The sequence below is a fragment of the Pezoporus flaviventris genome, unplaced genomic scaffold (genome assembly GCF_033815535.1).
Source record: "Pezoporus flaviventris isolate CSIRO_AGI_PZ_B2104156 unplaced genomic scaffold, CSIRO_AGI_Pfla_v1 ptg000105l, whole genome shotgun sequence".
NCBI classification, from domain to species: Eukaryota; Metazoa; Chordata; class Aves; order Psittaciformes; family Psittacidae; genus Pezoporus; species Pezoporus flaviventris.
Window position 1 is genome coordinate 1,563,141 of NW_026892653.1, and position 20,476 is coordinate 1,583,616.

Sequence of the window (20,476 nt, forward strand, 5' to 3'; positions counted from 1 at the left end):
CAAGGGACATGGGTACCGGGGCAGCCCCACCGCACCGGTCACGGCACAGTGACACCGAGCGAGGGTTGGCAGCACCGGGCGCTGCCTGGCTCTGGCCCGCGGTGCGTTACCCAACGGCACCGCGCGGTGCCAAGTCCTGTCCCACACAATTCCCAGTGGCACCGTTGGATGCCTGGCGGCACTGTGCGGTGCCTGGCAGCACCGTGTAATGCCTGGCAGCACCCTGCCATGCCTAGCGGCACCAAACAATGCCTGGCGGCACCGCGCAGGGCATGGCAGCACCATGCCGTGCCCCACAGCACCGTGCAGTGCCCATCTGTGTGATGCCTGGCACCCATACGTGCACCCCATTTAGCCATTAAGCCCTCAGCTCATGCAAAGGGAAGGGGTAAGGGTTGTACACTACTTCTCCCAAAGCAGGGGTAAGGGATCAAGAGGTATCTGGCACCCAGACTGTGTATCAGGAGCTAAGAGATGCCTTCCCAACCTGGACACTGCGGAATGGGGCTTGGGGGCCAGCAGCATCCTTTGGGCACTGGTACTTTACACTGGAACCCCCCTGCTCGTTCTGTCAGGGCAGAAATGGGGAAGAAAGTTGCTTTAAAGCAAATCTTCTGCCGGCCTCATTTCCTATGGTCTTAAACATAGGAACACAGGGCTGGTTATGCTGGGCAAAGGAAGGCAAGGAAGGGAGAGAAATAACCTCCATCACGCTGGCCCTGGCCCCTCCCCAGTGCTGCGCCCTCCAAACGAGCTCTTATTAGTTTGCTTGTTGTCATTTGCCAGATCAATGGTCCATGGAGGAGCGATCGATGGAGACGCAGCCGGCTAATAGCGCCATGCGCTTGGCGCTCGGTGCCAGGCTCCCTGGGGACCCCCAAATCCCATCACTGCACCACAGGGTGTTCCTCACCCAGGGGAGACCCATCCGGATCCCTCCGAGGGTGCTGGGGAGCCAGCCAAGGTGCGCAGTGCTCATGGGATGGGTCCTGGAGGGTCTAAGAGTGGCCATAGGCTGTGCGGACATCTCTCCATCCCTCCTGAGGACACCAAGCCCTTTGTGCTGGCTGCATGCAGGGCGGTGGGGTGGGAGGGCAGAAGTGGGGCTCCCATCGATCGATTAATTAATTAATGGAGGGTGCTGTAGGTAGAGCTGCGCTAATGAGGGGTGACATCACTGGTGGAGGAGGTGGTCCCCAGAGCCTGTCCCCTGCCTCTCAATGGGGTGACACAGGGACCATGGGCACACGCTGCCCTTGGCCTCCTGCCCTCCCTCCTTGCTCGCACACCGGGGCCCTGCCTGCTGCATTCAGGCAGCACAAGGGAGAAGGGAATGGAGGGGGGGGGGGGCTCCACAATGTGAGGCCATTAGCATTGAAAATCCATGCAAAGCAGCTGTTCCTGCTTGGAGCGTGCAGCTGGATCCGGCTGTGGAGTGGGAGTCGAGGCGCTGAGACAGGAGGAAACCTCACGGCGCAGAGCATCACCCCTAATTCCTTTAGGGCCCCATCCAGAGCGAGCCTGGAGGATCCTTGCCAAGGGGTTGGCCAAGTGGGCTCTGTCTGAGTTGAGGTCCTGTGTGGTGGGGTGTGCATCTGTCCCGGGGAGGGATGCAGGATGCTCATCTCCCCCTTTCTCCCCTCGGCCTCCCGCCGCGCTGGGTTTTTTTCCGCTCCATTTGCCAGAGGCTGGAGCTGCTGCCTGATCGTATTTGGTAATAAATTATTAGTTCCAGCGCTCGGGAGCCCGGGAGCTCAAAATAGCTGCTTTTAAAGCGGGCAGCTGGTGCAGGTTGAGTTCAATGGCAATCTGCTCTGAAGGGCACTTCATGCTCATTAGGGGCCTTTCAAGGTGCTGTGGGGGAGAGGATGCTGAAACCAAGGTGCTAGACCTGCATTTCCCAGCAGCTGCCTGCAATGGGAATGGGGATGCAGGAAGGGCAGCCGTGCCGAGGGGAAGGATCCCGGGGTTTTGGGGTGCTGGGAGCCCATCCCTGCCCCAGTGTGGCTGCTGGCATGTCTTATTTGTCTCCATCCCCACCAGGCAGCCAGACTGGTTCTGCTCTCGCTGCCGGAGGAGGCACCCGCTGCCAAAAAACCCACCAGCATCATCAGGAGCAGATGGAGAGGAGATGGCACGTTCCCAGCTCCCAGCCCTGCGCCGGGGATGCTGGGGGACAGCGGGTGCTGGGGTACAGGGGGACAGGGACATCCCCCCCACCGTCAGCAGACAGGGGTTTGGGGTTGTGCTCTGTTAGGGGTGCCAACCACATGGTACCAGGAAGGGGTGCCAGGACGCGGGGTAGCATAAGGAAGGGTGGAAGGGGACACGGTGATGGCATTGCCGTCCCCTTCTCGTCTTGCTGCCAGGCAGGGACATGCCTGCTCCTGTGGGCAGGCAGCCAGCAAGGCACTGGGAATGCCAGACACTCCCTGCCCCGGCACATGCCTCAGGAAAGGGACAAGGACACGGTGACACATTGCCTGGTCCCCGGTCCCCAACCCTCCCCATAGCCTCAGCAGGGGATCCAGGCACCCTGCAGCATCCTGCCTTGGCTTGGTGGTGGATGTACAGGCAGCTGCCTGCGTGCAGGGGCAAAGGCAGCAAGTGATGCCCGAGGGCAGGAATATGGGGGGGTGCCAGCCCCTCTCCCTGCACCTCCATAGGGCCCCATTTCAGGGTTCATCACCCCACCCTGGTGAGGCATCCGCTGGCTGCGGACTTGACCTGTTTTTCCGCATGGATCTGCCTGTCGGGAGAAGCAGCCAGGGAGGGACAGGAGAGGGAAGAAGCCCCACCTCGCTGTGGGGTGGCACCGCGTCCCCAGCCATCACAGGGACAGCGGCACCCGCAGAGGTGAGTGGCACCCGTGCCACACCGGTGGCGGCATGCCGGTGGGATGGATGGATGGATGGATGGATGGATGGATGGATGGATGGATGGATGGAGGGACACCGCGTGGTCCCGCATCCCCACTCCTACGCCGAGTGCCTCAGTTTCCCCATCTGGCAGCTGTCCTATGGAGCAGCACAGGGACGCCCGGACAGACGGACGCCAGCTCCGTCGGGGCAAGGCGGGTGAGCGGCGCTGCTCGGGCCCCAGCCAGGGCGGAGGCACTGATTTTATCACGGGGCAGGAGCGGCAGAACTGGTTTGGGGCAGCGGCAGAGCTCACGTTAGCGAGCCAGGCCCGAGGAGAGGAGAGGAGAGAGGGGGGGGGATGAGTTCCCGATATGGTTTCCAACGAGCTGCTGGCTTGGAGCTTGCCCTGTGCTCGCCTGGCAAATCCCGGTGGGATCATGAGTTAGCTGGGAGGCGTTTGGGGCTGCCGAGATCAGCTGAGCATCACACGGGTGACGCTGTGCCGCCAGCCCTCGTGCCCCGGTGAGCGTGTGTGAGCATGATAATCCCCGCCGGCTGCTTATAGCAGAGTGGGTCCAGCCTTGGGTGGGGGCTTGGGGGGGGGGGGGGTGTTATGGTGGGTTTAATGGGTGGGGAGAAGGTGAGGGGGTATGGGGAAGTGTCCTATGGGGGTGCAGGGCTGTGCTAAGGGGGTGCAGGGCAGTGCCGTGGGGATGCAGGGCAGTGCTGTGGGGATGCAGGGCAGTGCCATGGGTATGTGGGGCTGTGTTTGTAAAAGCAGAGCAGTGCCATGGGGTTGTGGGGCTGTGCCATAAGGATTCAGGGCTGTGTGAAGGGGATAGAGAGCAGTGCCGAGGAGATGCAGGACAGTGGCATGGAGATGTGGGGCTGTGCCATGGCGATTTGGGGCTGTGTTAAGGAGATACAGGGCAGTGCCACGGACATGTGGGGCTGTGGTAAAGGGATGCAGTGCAGTGCTGTAGAGATGGGGGGGCTGTGTTAAGGGAATACAGGGCAGTGCCCAGGGGATGCTTGGCAGTGTCAAGGGGATGCAGGGCTGTACCCAAAGGATGCAGGGCAGTGCCCTGGGACAGCACATAGGTGCGCAGTGCATGCATATCCCAACATCCCGCTGTCTGTTGGACACCCACTCACTCCTATGGGGGTCCCCATGCCAGTGCAATGCTTGGGGGGTAGGGGGGGGTGCCCGTTCCAAGGCCGTCCGTGTGCGCGTTGGCTTCCCCAGCTGTTCTGGTAATGAATTTACATGAGCCGAGCGTGTCGACAAGGCGGCAGTCAATGGCTGAGAGCACCGGAGTTAATAAATGCTTGTATAATGAGGGCAGAGGGGAGCGCACGCCGCAGCGCCGGCCGCCTCTCCTGGGGCCGGGGGGCAAAGATTAATCAATGCTGAGTGGCACTGCTGGCCCCCCCCCATCCCCACTGCTCTGCACGGCCAGCCCTCTGCCATGGGATGCTCTGGGGTCTCTGCCATTGCCTCCATTGGGAGCTGGGATGGGGGGGGGGGATGCCCCTTGGTACCCCCTTGTTCTCTGCTCCCCACCTGGGAGCAGGGCTAATTTTAGGCTGGTGTTAATGAAGCTGCTCGTTTGGAAGTCTATTTTAAGGTCCCTGACATCAGCAGTTGCTGTTTTGGGAGGTGGAGAGCCCTGGAGCAGCCTGGTTGTGACAGCTGGGGGGCCCCCCCCTGTTCAGCAGCACCCAAACCCTTACCCTTAGGGACTGCTGTGCCCCATAGCGTCCCTATGCTATGGGGTGTGCCCGTGGGGACTTGGGGGTGCCATGGTGAGCGTTTGAGCCTGGCAGCGCTGGGGGGGGGGGCAGTGGTGGGGGTTTGGAGCTGCAATGGGGCTGCAGTGGTGAGGATTTGAAGGTGCAGTGGTGGGGGCTTGGGAATGAAGGGGGGGGACGACACTATGGGTGTGATATGAGGGGTTTGGGGATGTGCTGGTGGTGATTTGAAGGTGACACAGTGGGGATTGAAGGTGCAATGGTGGGGGTTTGGGAGAGCAGTGGCGGGGATAGGGGGATGCAATATTGGGAAAGTGAGGGAGCAATGTGGGGACTCGGGGGTGCAGTGGTGGGGACCCAGGGATGCAGTATTGGAGATCTGAGGGCAGGGATTTGGGGTGCAATGGTGGCAGTTAGGGGTGCAGGTGTGATGCTTCAGGTTTTGGCAGCACCATGCAAGTCAGGAGGCTACCTAGGCCTTTCCCCATCACCTCCATCAGGATGCTGATATCCCAATGTCCCCCCAAAACACCTTCCCCCCTTCCCATGGGGCTCTGCTGAGTCCCCCTGTGCTGTTTCCTGGGAGCCTTTGGGATTGGTGGGGCTGTGGGATGCTGATGGCAGCTCCTGTCCCCCACGTCACCTCGTTTTCCATGGGCACACTTACTTCATTAGGTAAGCTGCTGCCCCATAAGAATTGCTTGTGCCTGCCTGCTCGCATCCCACCCACTGCATGAGGTGGTAAACCAGATGGAAGGTCTCGCTTATCCTGCTCATTGTTCCAGCTTCAAGGGGGATTTGGGACCCGCTCTCCCCTCTCCCATCCCTGTATCCCGCTCTAACACACTGCTCCCATCCGCAGGCATGAGCCATGAGCCGAAGTCGCCGTCCCTAGGAATGCTCTCCACCGCCACCCGCACCACCGCCACCGTCAGCCCGCTCACCCCATCGCCTCTCAACGGCTCCATCGTCCCCAATGGCAGCCCTGCAGCCAGCAGCACTTTGTCCGTCCAGGCAGCACCTTCCTCCAGCTTCGCCGCCGCGCTCCGCAAGCTCGCCAAGCAAGCCGAGGAGCCCAGAGGTAGGGGATGAGGATGGGGATGGGGATGAAGGGGATGCTGAGCATCGCTGCTGCCACCCGCGGTGCCGTTTCCCTCCCCATTTCCCAAGCTAATGTCTTTCCCTAGCGTTGTGTCTCGAGGGAGCAGTTAAGAAACTCAGTTCAGCCAGGGTAATCCTAATGCTGTATCACTTGTTATACCCCGGGAGAAAGCCTGGGAGAGCATGGCATGGGGGTACCTGTCCCTCACTGCCCCTCCAGCCTTGTTCTTTCCTCCTACGCTTCACTTCAATGCTGTTTTATCCAGAGGCGCCTCAAACCTGTTCGTTTTCCAGCTGAATTTCCCAGCTGAACAGCCAATTTTGGCACCTCCAGGAGGTCCCCAGCCCCCATCACAGTGTGATGGCCTGGTTGATGGCCTCTGTCACATACCCACCTTGCTTGGATGTGGGGTGCAGTTCGCAATGTCAGATGCTGCTGATCCCGAGTTCTGTGCTGCTGCAGGGAGTGCGTCCTATGGGAATAGCCAGGGCTGTCCCACATGCACAGGAGGAGGCAACATGTCCCCAGAGTGCCAGAGTTTCACCAGGAGACTCCTGGCATCATCAGTTTGCAATGCAGTCATATTCATCCCTGTTGTTACTGTTGGTGGGTGCTCCCTGTTGGGTCGTTGCCCACCTCCCAGGCACTTTGGGACATGGGGAGGATGCCGACCCTTTGCAAGGTACTTTATGGACGTTCCCTTTTTGCAAACACCATCTCCAGGACCCTCCCCACAGCCCCCCCCATCAGATTGAAATGTCCTGGCACGGCCATGCCCCAAAGCCTCTGGCATTAGCTGCTCCTGATGGGAATGCCAGGTCCCTGTGATGCCAATGGGACCTGGTCTTGGTGATGCTTCATCCTGGCTGGGAGCATCCTGGCTCTGTCCTCCAGACCCCATCTGCTTTCTTTGGGGTGGTCAGGTGTGGGTAGGGGATTATTTTGCCTTTCCTTCCCCCCTACGCCTCACAGCTCCTGTCCCCTCCTCTCTGCTCAGCCCATCTGAAAGGACATCAGCAGGCTTTGGCATGGATTTCATGGTGCTGAAGGGAAGCAGCTGCGTTCCCTTTGGATTTCCTCATAACGACTTGCCCATCTGGGTGCCCAGAGTGGGTTTTTAATAGGCATGAGTGTGGGTGCGTGTCGGGAAGGGTGTTTCTTTCCACGCCGTGGCTTTTTAGCCCTAGGAAATGCATTGCTTTGCCCCCAAACCCTCACCCCGCTTCCCACAATGGGAGATGCTCCGCTGTGGCAGATGCAGCTGATGGGGTGATGCCAAATGAGTCCATCCAGCTTTTCTACTGGGTTTATGGGTTTATGGGACATCTGTAGGGATGTTCTGCTCCCACAGAGCATCCCCAGCTGCAGGGGCTCATCCTGAACCATTCCATCCCAGCAAATCCATTGAAGCCGTCGCCTGGCTGGGGGCTCCTGCCTCTCATCCTACCCCAGGCTGTCAGCAGGGTGGGTTTTATTCCCTCCCTCTCTCCTTTCTTCCCCCCCCTTCTCCTCCTTCAGGGTCTCAGCTGTTAATTACATTTGCCTGTCAGCCTGGGCTGCTAATCTGCTATCGCGGAGCAGAAAGCGGGAGGTCAGAAAACAAAGGTGACACCATCACACTGTGCCTCTTGTCATCTCCAATCCAGATTAGTTTCATTGACTAACTCCTGGCTGAATACCACCAGTTAATTATAACGATCACAAACCCTCCCGTTTAAAGCCACACAGCGAGAATTAAGGTTCTGAAGTAAGACTTTAGCTTCATTAATTGCCGGGCTCATTGTAATGGTATTGATTGTTAACGCTATCGCGTGGTGAGTAATGGCTTCCCAGCTCAGAGGGGATTAGGCTGCTAATTGTTGTTGGCCTTGCGCTGACAAGATAGACTTCAGTGGGTGTCAAATCCGTATCGGCGGCCTCCTTTGTCACGGGCAGCCTTTCTCTTGCCCTGAGTCTCACTGCTCTTGAAATGAAAGCGATTCGGAGCGACTCGGGAATAATTAATAGGACAGGACGGATGGCAGCAGGCTGCTCCGCTTGGCCTCGCTGCTCCGAGCATCCTTCCCAACGCATGGGGATGATGGGTTTTCCTGTGGCATTCCTGGCCCTGCCACATCCCGGCTCCCTCCTGGTGTTATGCTGAGTGTGGTGAGGAGAGCGTGGGGCTTTTGGATGGGTTGTTAGCTTATGCAGGGGGGCTGGCTTATCGTCTATGGGATAGAAAGGACCTTAAGGCTCATCCAGGTCCACCCCTCTGCCATGGGCAGGGGCACCTTCCACTACAGCAGGGTGCTCCAAGCCCCATCCAACCTGCCCAGGGATGGAGCATCCACAGCTTCCTTGGGCAAAGACTTTCACACTTGAAAGGCAAGGAGACACCTTATACCCTATGGGGAGCTGGTGTGAATGCTTGCAGGGCATGGAGTCAGGTTGCACGCTTAGGGTAGGGAAAGCCCCTCTCAGTGCCAACTCAGTGCTGGAATGGGGAGCATCCTCACCTATCCGCTGGCATCCTCTGGTGACCACAGGCCAGCCCTTGGTGACCAGTATCTGGTCCCTAATGGCATATGGGAAGCCTTCCCTTAGCCCATATTTCAGGATGCTGAGAGCAGGGTTTGGAGGGTAGGAGCCCCCAAACTGCCCGTCTGGCTCTTTGGACCAGCCCCTGTGCCTATGCCCTAATTCACATTGAATTTGTATTCCTGCTCCAGCCCTGCTCTCCGCTTTAATTCCATTTTTGTGTTTTCCCTTGGAAACACGGCCAGCATCCCCGGGGTGGTTTATAATTTAAAATACAGATGTATTATGCAAATAAAGCCAAAGCTTTGCCCAAGGGTTATGGGGAGCGACTCCTTCCTTCATCCCAGCGCCTCCGAGTGCCCTGGCACGGAAGCACACGGCAACTTTCACAGACGGATTAAGGAATCTGTGGGTTCGGCTGGAAAAGATACTGCTGCCCGGGGTTGGCATCGCATCGGTGCTGCTCGTGCCAAGGCGAGCTGCGCAGGCAGGGCTTCCTGCACCCATGTAGGGCTTTACAGCCCCTATTAGATGGGAGCTGAAGGTGCCCGTCCCACTGTGTGGGGCAAAGCCTTTTAGCACTGCAGGGACAGTGCTAAATCCCTTAGGATTTAGGGATCCCTTAGGACAGGGATCCTTGGGGATGGGAGGGTGGGAGTCCAACTTGGCGGGCTGGAGGGATGCTGACCGCATTGTATGCATCCCTGTGCTTCATCCCTGGTCCTTGCAGAGGGGCATCCCACCAGGAATAGCTTCAGCTTGTCAGGAGAGTGGTTTTAGCTGGTTAAAAACTGCCTTTTCCCCCCATTTATGTTAACTTTTGATTCAATTCCAGGGTCTTCAATAAGCAGCGAGTCATCCCCGGTCTCCTCACCAGCCACCAACCACAGCTCCCCTGCCAGCACACCCAAACGTGGCCCCATGGGCCCCATCATCGTGCCCCCAGGGGGGCACAGCGTGCCCAGCACGCCACCCGTTGTCACCATTGCACCCACAAAGACTGTCAATGGGGTCTGGAGGAGCGAGGGCAGACAGGTATGGATGGATGCGTTTGAGGGGTGCATGATCCCCCCCCCCCCCCCCAAAGGATGGAGGATGCGGGATGATAGCGCTGCCTGTGGTCCCCCTCCAAAGGATGGAGGATGCGGGATGATAATGCAAACTGTGGTCCCCCACAAAGGGTGGAGGATGCGGGATGACAGTGCTAACTGTGGTCCCCCCCTCAAAGGATGGAGGATGTGGGATGCACGGCACTGATAGTGCCAACTGCAGTCCAAAGTGCCAGGATCCACATTGCCACGGGGCTCCCCCCCCCTCCCCTTTTTATCCCTTCTCCATCATCCCCAGGCTGCCATCCGGAGGGAAGGAGAGTGAGGAAGAGGGGAGGGGGGGGAGAGCGGCTAATTAAGAAGCATCGTTAGTGGTTCTCCTCTCCTCCACACGCTACAAGCAGATTCCCGGGGGGATTATGCCACTTGGAAAGACTAATTAAACCACAAAGCAGAGAGGCGATGGGAGGGGATGAGAAACGCCGAGGGCGGGGAGCGGGGGGAAGCAAATGGAATCGTGATCCCTGGATGCTCAGGGGGGTTATCCAGGTGCTCCCCATCGCCATGTCCACCACCCCCCCCCCCCCTTCACTGTGTCACCCCCTCCACTGTGACCCCGCAGCACCGGGGTTAACCGAGCGTGGGTTATTGTCTGGCAGCGCCTCGCTCGCAGCGTGACGCCCCGAGACAGGGAGGTAATTAGAGCAGAGCCTGGCACGCACAATGAGCCTTAATGCAGGCGGCAGAGGTGGCGGGGACGGGGTTGGGGGGGGAATGACAACACCCTTTGTGCAGGCTGCGGTGACCTTGGGACTGTCCCCAACAGCCAGGGACGTGAGACAGGGACCGGTACTGGATGGGGAAGGGATGCGGGGTGATAAAGGATGCTGCCTTCCTGCTCCTATAGCCGCTAAACAGAGAAGATGCAATGGAAAAAGATTGCTTTTAAACCCAGTTTGACTTGATGGAGGTCACACCCCTAATTGCCAGACCCTGTGGGGTTTCTTGTCACCTTTGCCATGGGGTCCATCCCCAGCCGATGTGGGTGATGGAAGGGAGCAAGCCTCATCCCAGTGCCGGGATGGGGGGCTGATGGAAGATGGATGAGGCCCTGCAGGGAGGCTGGGATGCTCATGGGTTGACCTCTGGTTTATGGCCGCTATCAAAGGCCTGTTGGATTTCCACAGGCTGTGTCTGCATCCTCCATGGGTAATTAATTAATAGGTAACCTATCAGCAGTGCTTGTTCCAGCTTCAGCACCCTCTCTGCTGGTGCACCCCCTGCATAACCCCTGCAGACCCTCACTCTTCCCAGCCTGTCTTTGGATGCGCTGGGTGCAGGAGGATGCTCCGGTGGATGCATCCTCCTGCATGTACTGGTGCCAGCTGGGACCCTGCAAGCACAGTGATACCCACTAAGGGTCTTGAGGTGGGGAGACAGCAGGGACCCCTGCATGCTTTGTGGGCTCCCTGCCATCCCCTAATGCCTGTCTTGGTGTTTGTCTCCTTGCCTTGTAGCAAGAAGCAGGGTCTCGGGGCAGCAGCAGCAGCAGTGGCCGCGAGCGCCTCATCTCGGAGCCCCCCCTCTCTCAGGAGAAAGCGGGGGGCCCCACAGTTCCCTCCCATCTCCTGGGGACACCCTACTCCTTCGGGCTGCCCCCCAGCTCCGTGGTCCAAGACTCCCGCTTCCCGCCTCTCAAGTGAGTCCAGTGGCAATGGATGGGGAAGGGGTTGCGGGATGCAGGTATCCCCTGCGAGCTCTGGTCCTGTTGAGCATCCTGAAGGGGTGACATCCCCATGGGGGACAGGTTGGGATGTGACCATCTCCCTGCTACCCCCAGCCTGCAGCGGCCGGTCCACCACGTGGTGCCTCCGAGCGCGGTCACCGAGGATTACCTGCGCAGCTTCCGTCCCTACCACACCGCCGAGGACCTCCGCATGTCCTCCCTGCCGCCACTCGGCCTGGACCCGGCTGCTGCTGCTGCTTACTACCACCCCAGCTACCTGACACATCACCCCTTCCCACACCCTGCCTTCAGGTGGGTATCACCAGGGAAGGTTGGAGCCAGCCCCGGAAGGATGGTTGGGCTGCACTTAAGGGCATCTTGGGGCTCTTCAGACCCATCTCTGAGCACGAGGCAGCCCACATCTAGCTTGATGGGAAGGGAATTGGGGGTTTCTTCCTAACCCTGTGTGATGCATCCCTCTGAGCATCCCTCTCTCCCCAGGATGGACGAGTCGTACTGCCTGTCAGCGCTGCGGTCCCCCTTCTACCCGCTGCCAGCGCCAGGCTCGCTGCCACCCCTGCACCCCTCGGCCATGCACCTGCACCTCTCGGGGGTACGGTACCCCCCCGAGCTCTCGCACTCTTCCCTCTCCGCCCTGCAGTCCGAGCGCATCTCCAGCCTCGCCGCAGAGAGGTACGGAGGGGTGATGGCTGGGACAGGGGATGGATAGGGTGCTCCAAGGGATGCCGACATCCATCCGGGGGGTGTTTGGGGTTGGGATTTTCCTGTTGGGCTTCTCTTCGCAGGCTGCAAATGGATGAGGAGCTGCGGCAGAGGGAGCGTGAGCGCGAGCGGGAGCGGGAGAAGGAGCGAGAGCGAGAAGCCGACCGAGAGCGGGAGAAGGAGCGCGAACGGGAGCGGGAACGTGAGAAGGAGCTGGAGAGGGAGCGGGAGAAGGAGCGCGAACGGGAGCTGGAGAGGCAGCGGGAGCGCGCCAGGGAGAAGGAGCTGAGCATGGTGAAAGCCATGGAAGGGCCGTTCCTCCCCGTGGCAGAGCTGCACGGACTGCGGGGACACCCGGCCGAGGAGCGGGGCAAGCCAGCAGAGCCACTGGTACCCATCAGACCAGGTACAGCATCCCTGTGGGTGACACTGGGGGGGATGCAGCCATCGGCACAGCTCGCCACAGGTCCCTTTCCCCCTCCAGATGGCAAAGCCGAGGGGGTCAGTGGCCCCGGGAGGTGGCTGGGGATGGAGCCGGGCTGCCAGCTTGCTGTGCCAACAGCCCAGCTGCCGCGGCTCTCGGGGAGGCGGCGCGGTGCCGGTGCCATCTGACTCGGTCCGGTGTGGATGTGAGCGCAGTGCCGGGCATGCCCGGCAGCAGGGATGGCAGGGAGGGAGTACTGGGCTTTGGCTGGTGGCTGCCCCACAGCTCTGCCCATATTGATGCTTGGGGGATGCTCTGCGTACCCCATAACACCCTGATAACCAATAGCGTGGTCCCCCCTTTCCATGCCCTGACTCTCCGGTACCCCCTTTCCAACACAGAGAAACTGAAGGACACGGTGCTGCCAACACCAAAGCCTATCCAGCACCCTCTGCACCCACCACCGGCCTCACACCACCCCGTGCCCAGCCTCATCCCCAACCACAACGTGTTCCCGCTGCCGGGAAGCAGCGCGGCCACGGCGCTGCTCATCCACCGCACCAACGAGGAGGAGAAGTGGCTGGCGCGGCAGCGCCGGCTGCGCCAGGAGAAGGAAGATCGGCAATCCCAAGTCTCAGAGTTCCGGCAACAAGTGCTGGAGCAGCACCTCGACATGGGGCGCACACCGAGCCAGCCTGAGCCCGAGCATCGCCCCGAGCATCCCAGGTAGGGATGCTGCATCGGGGATGAAGCCTCTCCCCGCAGACCGTAGCTGTTTTCCCAGCTCACAGCCCATCCCTCTGTAACATCTATACATCTACAAACATACCTATATAACACCTATAGGGTTTTTTGCTGTTACCCCATTGCTGTGCCTGCCTCATTAGGCAGCTCTCCCCCTCCCCATTAGGTACCCAGCCTCCATCGCCGTGCCCCCCGCACATCCCCGCTGCGCTCGGCCGGTGCCAGCAGGTCCCCGCCGCACGGTGCCAGCCAGGCCGGCTGTGCTGGCAGCGCCGGGCATCACCGGTGCCCGACATCTGCGCGGCGGCAGGCAGCGAGCCCGGGAGGTGGCCACGGGCCAGCAGCGAGTGGCCAGGAGCTGCCCAGGCACCGGCACCGCTAATTGCAGCTCCCCACTGTGTGGTGGACCCAGGCAATGGGATGCTCTGTTTTTGCTGGGGGGGGACGGCACACATGCCCCAAAGACATGTGGTGTTGCTGGGGGGCAGAGCGGTGTGGCTGCACCCCCTGGTTGGCTTGCTGGGCTGTTAAGCAGTGCAGGCTCATCCAGCCAGCTCTGCCGCTGGCTCCTTTTGTTATTTTTGGGTATCCAGGGGATTAGCGTGGCTCATGGAGGATAATAAGGAGCGGATCATGGGGCGGCACAAAGGCGAGTGCCTGTCACAGCATCCCTTCCCCATACACTCCTTCCATCCCAAATGGGAGAGGAGAGAGCAAGGTCACCCCGAAACACCTGCAGATGGGGTTACTGCATCCTTATCCTCATGCCCATCCTCATGAGGATGTCCCCACCCCCTTTCCCACCCTCATTCTTACCCTCATCCTTGTCCTCACCCCCATTCTCATCCCCACATCCCTATCCCCATCCCCATCCTGGGGCTGATGAGGACCAGTCCCAGCAGGGCAGGCGATGCTTCCCACCCGCAGTGACAAGGTGCCGGATGGCAGCACGGAGCTGATCCCACTGCTCCCTGCACAGAGGTCCAGGGCGCTGGAGCGGAAAAGCGTTAAATGCACAGCTTGGGCACATGAAATATTTATCCTGCTAACGGGCTGGCTCCATCCTGGCTGTCGGAGCAGGGCTGCACCAGGGCGCTGCCATTGCACAGCAGGGCTGTGCCGGCCCCAATGGCTCTCTTGTCTTCCCCGTGGTGGGCAGCCCTGCAGTCCCTTGCTCAGCATCCCAGGGATGCAGCTGCATCCCTGCTCAACCCACACAGCCGTAACTCTGTCCCACGTCCCTCTGGGAGCTGGCACAGGAGGAGGATGTGTGTGGCAGCCCCAGTGCACAAACCCTTCTTGGGTGTCCCTAACTTACGTTTCCCCCCCAGAAGCAGCTCAGTGTTGGTGTGTGGCTGGCTCTCCAGCAGCACTACCAGCCCATCACCTCTCTCATCCTCTCCTCTCCCCACAGGTCAGGATCCAGCCGCCATGAGCCAAGCAGCCGGGAGCCAGGGCAGCACTTCGGCGGGCCCCCACCACTCATCTCACCCAAGCCCCAGCACCACCCGGTCACCACATCCCTCTGGAATCCCGTCTCTCTGATGGAGAGCCCCCCTGATCCACCCCGGCGCCTCCCGGAGCCCCACACCCTCCATGGCCACCCGGCCCCCTTCGAGCCCAGCCGTCAGGGCATCCCACTGGTGAAGGTGGAGAGGGTCTTCTGCCCTGATAAGCTGGAGGAGGTGACGAGGAAGAGGGATGCTCTGGAGAAATACCCTCCAGGACGGGAGCCTGTTGCTGCGGAGCACGGGAGCTTCACCCATGCCCCTTTCCTAGCCGAGCTGGAGAAGTCCACACAGAGCATCCTGAGCCAGCAAAGACCCCCGGCCACCCCCTTCACCGATGCCACCAAGCCCAGCTCGCCCTACAGACCCCCCCAGCCCCGCGCCCAGGACCCCATGTACATCTATGACGAGTTCGTGCAGCAGCACCGTAGGCTGGTCAGCAAACTGGACCTGGAGGAGCGCCGGCGGCGGGAGGCCCGGGAGAAAGGTGAGGTGCCGGGTTGGAATCATGCCGGGGATCCCCCCTACACCAGCACCAGGACCTGGTGGTGGTGATGGGGCAGCCGGTGGGTCTCCCGGGAATGCCGTCATCCCGCGATGCGAATGCTCCGGCAAGCCGGGCAGCGCGGTAAATCCTCTGCTCTAGACATGCCCAATTAATAAATGATGAACTGAGGCTAATAAGCAGCCTTTAAATATTAATGGGAATGTGTGAGCGGGGATAAGAACAGCGGTGAGGAAGAGATGGATGGCTTGGGGAGGCTCAGCCGCAGCATCCCCCTGGCTGTGCCCCATTAACCTGCCTGTTGAGCACCCCAGCAGCCATCCCAGAGCGATGCTGAGTGGGGATACAGGGGTGGGTGATGCCCTCCAGGGTACCACAGCTGATGGAGGGGGGACAGGGTTCTGTTAGGTTACACCCCCTGCCCTGTGGGACCCACATTGGAACCCATTGTATGTACCCAGCATCCTGTACTGCCGCAGCACCAGTGGGCTCCCAATGTGTTCCCATGGTCCCAGCAGATTCCCCGGGGTCCCGGCAGGATGCCTTGGTCTCCCCAGTCTCACACCAGTCCCTCCCCATCCTCAGGTTACTACTATGATCTGGATGACTCCTGTGATGACAGTGACGAGGAGGAGGTGCGGGCCCATCTCCGCTGCGTGGCCGAGCAGCCCCCATTGAAGCTGGACACATCCTCTGAGGTACTGATGGCACGTGCTGTACCCTGTCCCCGCTGTCCCCCAGTGGGGCAGCCCCTCCTCGGGCATCAGTGACCAAGCCTATGGTGCCGCCACCATCCCCAGCTGGCTGCAGGGGGTTATGGATGAGGATGGGGACAGGCATGGGAGTGGGGATGGAAGTGGAGGTGGGGATGGGGACAGGGATGAAGATGGAGGTGAAGGTCAGGATGAGGATGGGGATAGAGACAGGAATGGAGATGGGGATAAGGGTGGGGATGGAGGTGGGGATGGGACAGGAATGGAGACGGGGATGAGGATGAAGATGAGGATGGCAATGGGGACAGGGATGAGGATGGAGACAGGAATGTAGGTGGGGACACGGATGGGGATGAAGATGAGGATGGAGATGAGGATGAGGGTGGAGTTGGGAATGCACATGTGGATGGGGACAGGGATGAGGAGGGGGAAGAGGGCAGAAATGGAGGTGGGGATGGGGACAGGAATGGGGATGGGAGTGAGGATGGAGATGAGGATGGCAATCAGGACAGAGATGAGAATGGGAAAGGGGACAGGAATGGGGATGGGCACAGGAATGGAGGTGGGGATAAGGGTAGGGATGAAGATGAGGATGGGAATGGAGACAGGAATGAGGATGTGGAAAGGGACAGGAATGGGGACGATGATCAGGATGGGGATGAGAATGGGGATGGGAGCGGGGATGAGGATGGGGATGGAGATGAGGATGGGCATGGAGATGAGGATGGGCACAGGGATGGAAGTGGGGATGAGGCTGGGTACCGCCCCAGTGGTGACCCTGCTCCGCTCTCCCCCTCGGCGCCCCAGAAGCTGGAGTTCCTGCAGCTCTTCGGGCTGACCACGCAGCAGCAGAAGGAGGAATTGCTGAGCCAGAAGCGGCGCAAACGCCGGCGGATGCTGCGGGAGAGGAGCCCCTCGCCTCCCATGGTGCAGAACAAGCGCCGCACGCCCTCCCCGCGCCTCCCACTCTCCACCCGGTACAGCCCCGACGAGATGAACAACAGCCCCAACTTCGAGGAGAAGAAGCGCTTCCTCACCATCTTCAACCTCACGCACATCAGTGCCGAGAAGAGGAAAGGTAACAGCCATGCCCCGTGCACGCTGGGGACCAACACTACCTGGGGGGGGGGGGGTCCCCATTTCCTGGTTTGGGGGGTGCTGCGGAGGGGTCCTACCTGGGTCTTTGAGCTTGCTCTGCTGAGCAGAGGCTACACTAAACCTCAGCTTCCCATGCCGCAGACAAAGAGAAGCTGGTGGAGATGCTCCAGGCCATGAAGCAGAAGACCACGCCGGCTGCTGTGGTGGTGAAGAGCTCCCCGCGGGACAGCCCCAGCGGCCCTGCCACTGGTGAGCATCCGTGGTGTTATTCCCTGGGTCTGGGCTGGATGGGAGCATCCCTGTGGGCACGGCTTTGCCTTGTTGAGGGACACGAAGCCCTGACTGCTCCTTCTCTACCCAAAGAGCCACCGGTGCCACCGCTCCTGCTGGATCCAGATAAACCCGTGGGCATTGCCGTGTCTGTGCCGGAGGGGCAGAAGACAGCAGAGCCGGGCAGGTTAGACCAGCTGAGACCACAGGAGCTACCAAGGGCTAAGGAGATGGGTGCTGTGCCGGCAGAGAAGCCGCGGCTGAGTGATGCACACCCTGGGAAGAAGGGACTGAGCATCCTCAGCTACGTCAGGGGTCCGCTCCCCAAGGACATCCCGGTGCCGCTGTCCCACAGCATGAATGGCAAGAGCAAGCCCTGGGAGCCATTCATTGCTGAGGAGTTTGCCCATCAGTTCCATGAATCCGTGCTGCAGTCCACTCAGAAGGCGTTGCAGAAGCACAAAGGTAAGGGCAGGGATGCGGAGAGCTGGTTGGGTACCACTAGGGTGACGTCCGTGTGGGGTGGGAGATCTGCTTTGTGTGTGTGTCCCCCCCGGGGTTCGGCACCACTGAGGGCACAAAATCCACTGGGAACCTCATTGCTGGAGCATCCCTGCAGCTCATTGATGAAGCTAAAGATAAGGCAATGGGATCCCAGCAGGACAGTGTGCTTCCAGTGCCTGAAGGGGGCCTGCAGGGAAGCTGGAGGGGGACTTTATACTAGGGACAGGCCAAGGGGAATGGCTTTAACCTACCAGAGGGGAGACTGAGATGAGCTCTTAGGCAGAAGCTCTTCCCTGTGAGGGTGCTGAGGCGCTGGCACAGGGTGCCCAGAGAAGCTGTGGCTGCCCCATCCCTGGCAGTGTTCAAGGCCAGGTTGGACACAGGGGCTTGGAGCAAGTTGCTCTAGTGGAAGGGGTCCCTGCCCGTGGCAAGGGTTGGAGCTGGGTGAGCTTTAAGGTCCCTTCCAACTCAGACAAGTCAATGGTTCTATAATACAGCTCCATTCCCCAAACTCATGCATTTCAGTGAGTGAGGAAAACAAAGTTATTCCAGTGTGCAGGGGGTGATGAAAACCCATGGGAGATGCTGCAACCGCCCCCAAAAGGGCCTGGGAGAAAGAAAATAAATACCTTGAGGGGAGCATCTTTCTCAGTGGAGGGCAGCTGTGGGATGGGGCACACACACAGGGAGCAGGTTGGGAATACCGTGAATGGGTTGGAGCTGACACTTGATACCCACAGGGGGGACAGCGGAGCAGAACCACAAGCTCGATGCCTCCATCCACTACAACATCCCTGAGCTGCAGGCCTCCAGCCGCCTGGCTGCCCCCTCACACAATGGCACAGCCGAGGGGCCGCTGCCCCACCGGGCATTGCCCCCGCTGCCCCATGACTCAGCATCCGAGGAAGAGGAGGAGGAGGAGGAGGATGAACAGGAAGAAGAGGAGGAAGAGTACCCCAGGCCCAAGTGGCAAGGGATCGAGGCAATTTTTGAAGCTTACCAGGAACACATAGAAGGTAGGGGATGGGAATAGGGGGTAAACCCCACTTTGTGCCTCAGTTTCCCCTTGGGTGAAATCACCCCATGCCCATAGCAGGCAGCTCCAGCTCCTGCTGGGATAGGCTGGGGAGCACCGGTGGCTCCCAGCAGTGCAGGAGCAGCATGAAAACATGAGGCACTGTTGAAAATCGATGTATATGTGAAAAATTCATGTATTCACACTGCCCAGTGTCCTCCCCAGCAGGACCTGGAGGCTCGCTGTGGGCAGTGTGAGCACCAGGGATGCTCTGGGATGCTGGAGGCATCCTCCACGGTACCCTGGTCCTGTGCTGTGCATGGAGCCAGAGGAATCAGCACTCACCCCTTGTCCTTTGGGCTTTGCAGAACAAAACCTGGAGCGCCAAGTGCTGCAGACCCAGTGCCGGCGGCTGGAGGCCCAGCACTACAGCCTGAGCCTGACGGCAGAGCAGCTTTCGCACAGCATGGCGGTGAGTGGAGCTCCCATAGCACAGCAGTACCCTCCAGTGCCAGCATTCTGTGTCCCCATGCAGGCACCCAGCATCCCCATACAGGCACCCTACATCCACATACAGGTACCCAGCATCCCCATACAGGCACCCAGCATCCTCATACAGGTACCCAGCATCCCCATACAGGCACCCAGCATCCTCATACAGGCACCCAGCATCCCCATACAGGCACCCTACATCCACATACAGGTACCCAGCATCCCCATACAGGCACCCAGCATCCTCATACAGGCACCCAGCATCCCCATACAGGCACCCAGCATCCTCATACAGGCACCCAGCATCCCCATACAAGCACCCAGCATCCCCATACAGGCACCCAGCATCCTCATACAGGCACCCAGCATCCCCATACAGGCACCCTACATCCACATACAGGCACCCAGCATCCCCATACAGGCACCCTACATCCTCATACAGGTACCCAGCATCCCCATGCAGGCACCCAGCATCCCCATACAGGCACCCAACATCCTCATACAGGCACCATGCATCCACATACAGGCACCCAGCATCCCCATGCAGGTACCCAGCATCCCCATACAGGCACCCAACATCCTCATACAGGCACCATGCATCCACATACAGGCACCCAGCATCCCCATGCAGGTACCCAGCATCCCCATACAGGTACCCAGCATCCGCATACAGGCACCCAGCATCCTCATACAGGCACCCAGCATCCCCGTACAGGCACCCAGCATCCCCAGGCAGGTACCCAGCATCCCCATACAGGTACCCAGCTTCTGCATACAGGCACCCCGCATCCCCATGGGGCAGCCAGGTGAGCCCAGCACCCCATGAATAATCCCATTCCCGTGCCTTCCTGCCCTGACTCCTTCTCCTTAATTCCTGCAGGAATTAAGGACCCAGAAGCAGAAGATGGTCTCGGAGCGCGAGCGCCTGCAAGCCGAGCTGGATCACCTGCGGAAGTGCCTTGCCTTGCCTGCAATGCAGTGGTCTAGGGGTTATTTCAAGGGGTATCCCAGGTGACGCTCCTTTGGGGATAAACCGAACATATAGTCTAGAAATAATAATCTATTTTATTACCTTGAATATTTAATATTTTTCACTGGGAGGTTTGAAGCTAAAAAAAAAAAAGAAAAAATAAAAATAAAAATAAAAAAAAAGAACAATAATAAAAAAAAGAACTAAAATGGAGAATGTGCCATGCATGATGCAAAGGAGCACGGGGAGCCCACCCGATGCAGAGCAGATCCCATCCCATCCCTTGCCCTCTGCAAGAACCGGGCTCTCCTCTTGGGGGCCAGGGCTCTGCAGCCCCCCCCCCCCCCCTTTATTTTTCCACCCACCCCACACTTTATAGCGCTCATTTTTTGTTGTTTCCTTTTTCTAAATGACAATTCCAAGACTCCACCGACAACACTAAAGCCGGAGGAGCCCTGTGGGGCCGGGTGCGGAATGGCCCCCTCCCATTCCCCAGAGCC

At 59.6% G+C, this 20,476-nt stretch overlaps 1 protein-coding gene across 2 annotated transcripts in view; it reads left to right on the top strand.

Annotated features, from left to right (window-relative positions):
• GSE1 (Gse1 coiled-coil protein) overlaps positions 1-20,185 on the top strand; it is a 96,478-nt gene extending 76,293 nt beyond the window's left edge. Inside the window, exons 3-17 of one of the 2 annotated variants that reach the window (XM_061477389.1) lie at positions 5,476-5,694; positions 9,071-9,270; positions 10,802-10,983; positions 11,125-11,322; positions 11,512-11,703; positions 11,817-12,139; positions 12,559-12,883; positions 14,316-14,896; positions 15,500-15,612; positions 16,435-16,705; positions 16,852-16,974; positions 17,089-17,460; positions 18,240-18,515; positions 18,883-18,986; positions 19,887-20,185. In XM_061477389.1, coding sequence (XP_061333373.1) covers positions 5,476-5,694; positions 9,071-9,270; positions 10,802-10,983; positions 11,125-11,322; positions 11,512-11,703; positions 11,817-12,139; positions 12,559-12,883; positions 14,316-14,896; positions 15,500-15,612; positions 16,435-16,705; positions 16,852-16,974; positions 17,089-17,460; positions 18,240-18,515; positions 18,883-18,986; positions 19,887-20,021 — 3,614 coding nt within the window. In that variant the 3' untranslated portion in view covers positions 20,022-20,185. The remainder of the gene's footprint in view (positions 1-5,475; positions 5,695-9,070; positions 9,271-10,801; positions 10,984-11,124; positions 11,323-11,511; positions 11,704-11,816; positions 12,140-12,558; positions 12,884-14,315; positions 14,897-15,499; positions 15,613-16,434; positions 16,706-16,851; positions 16,975-17,088; positions 17,461-18,239; positions 18,516-18,882; positions 18,987-19,886) is intronic. The other variant, XM_061477390.1, reaches the window with a different exon arrangement.
• The last annotated feature ends 291 nt before the right edge of the window (positions 20,186-20,476 follow it).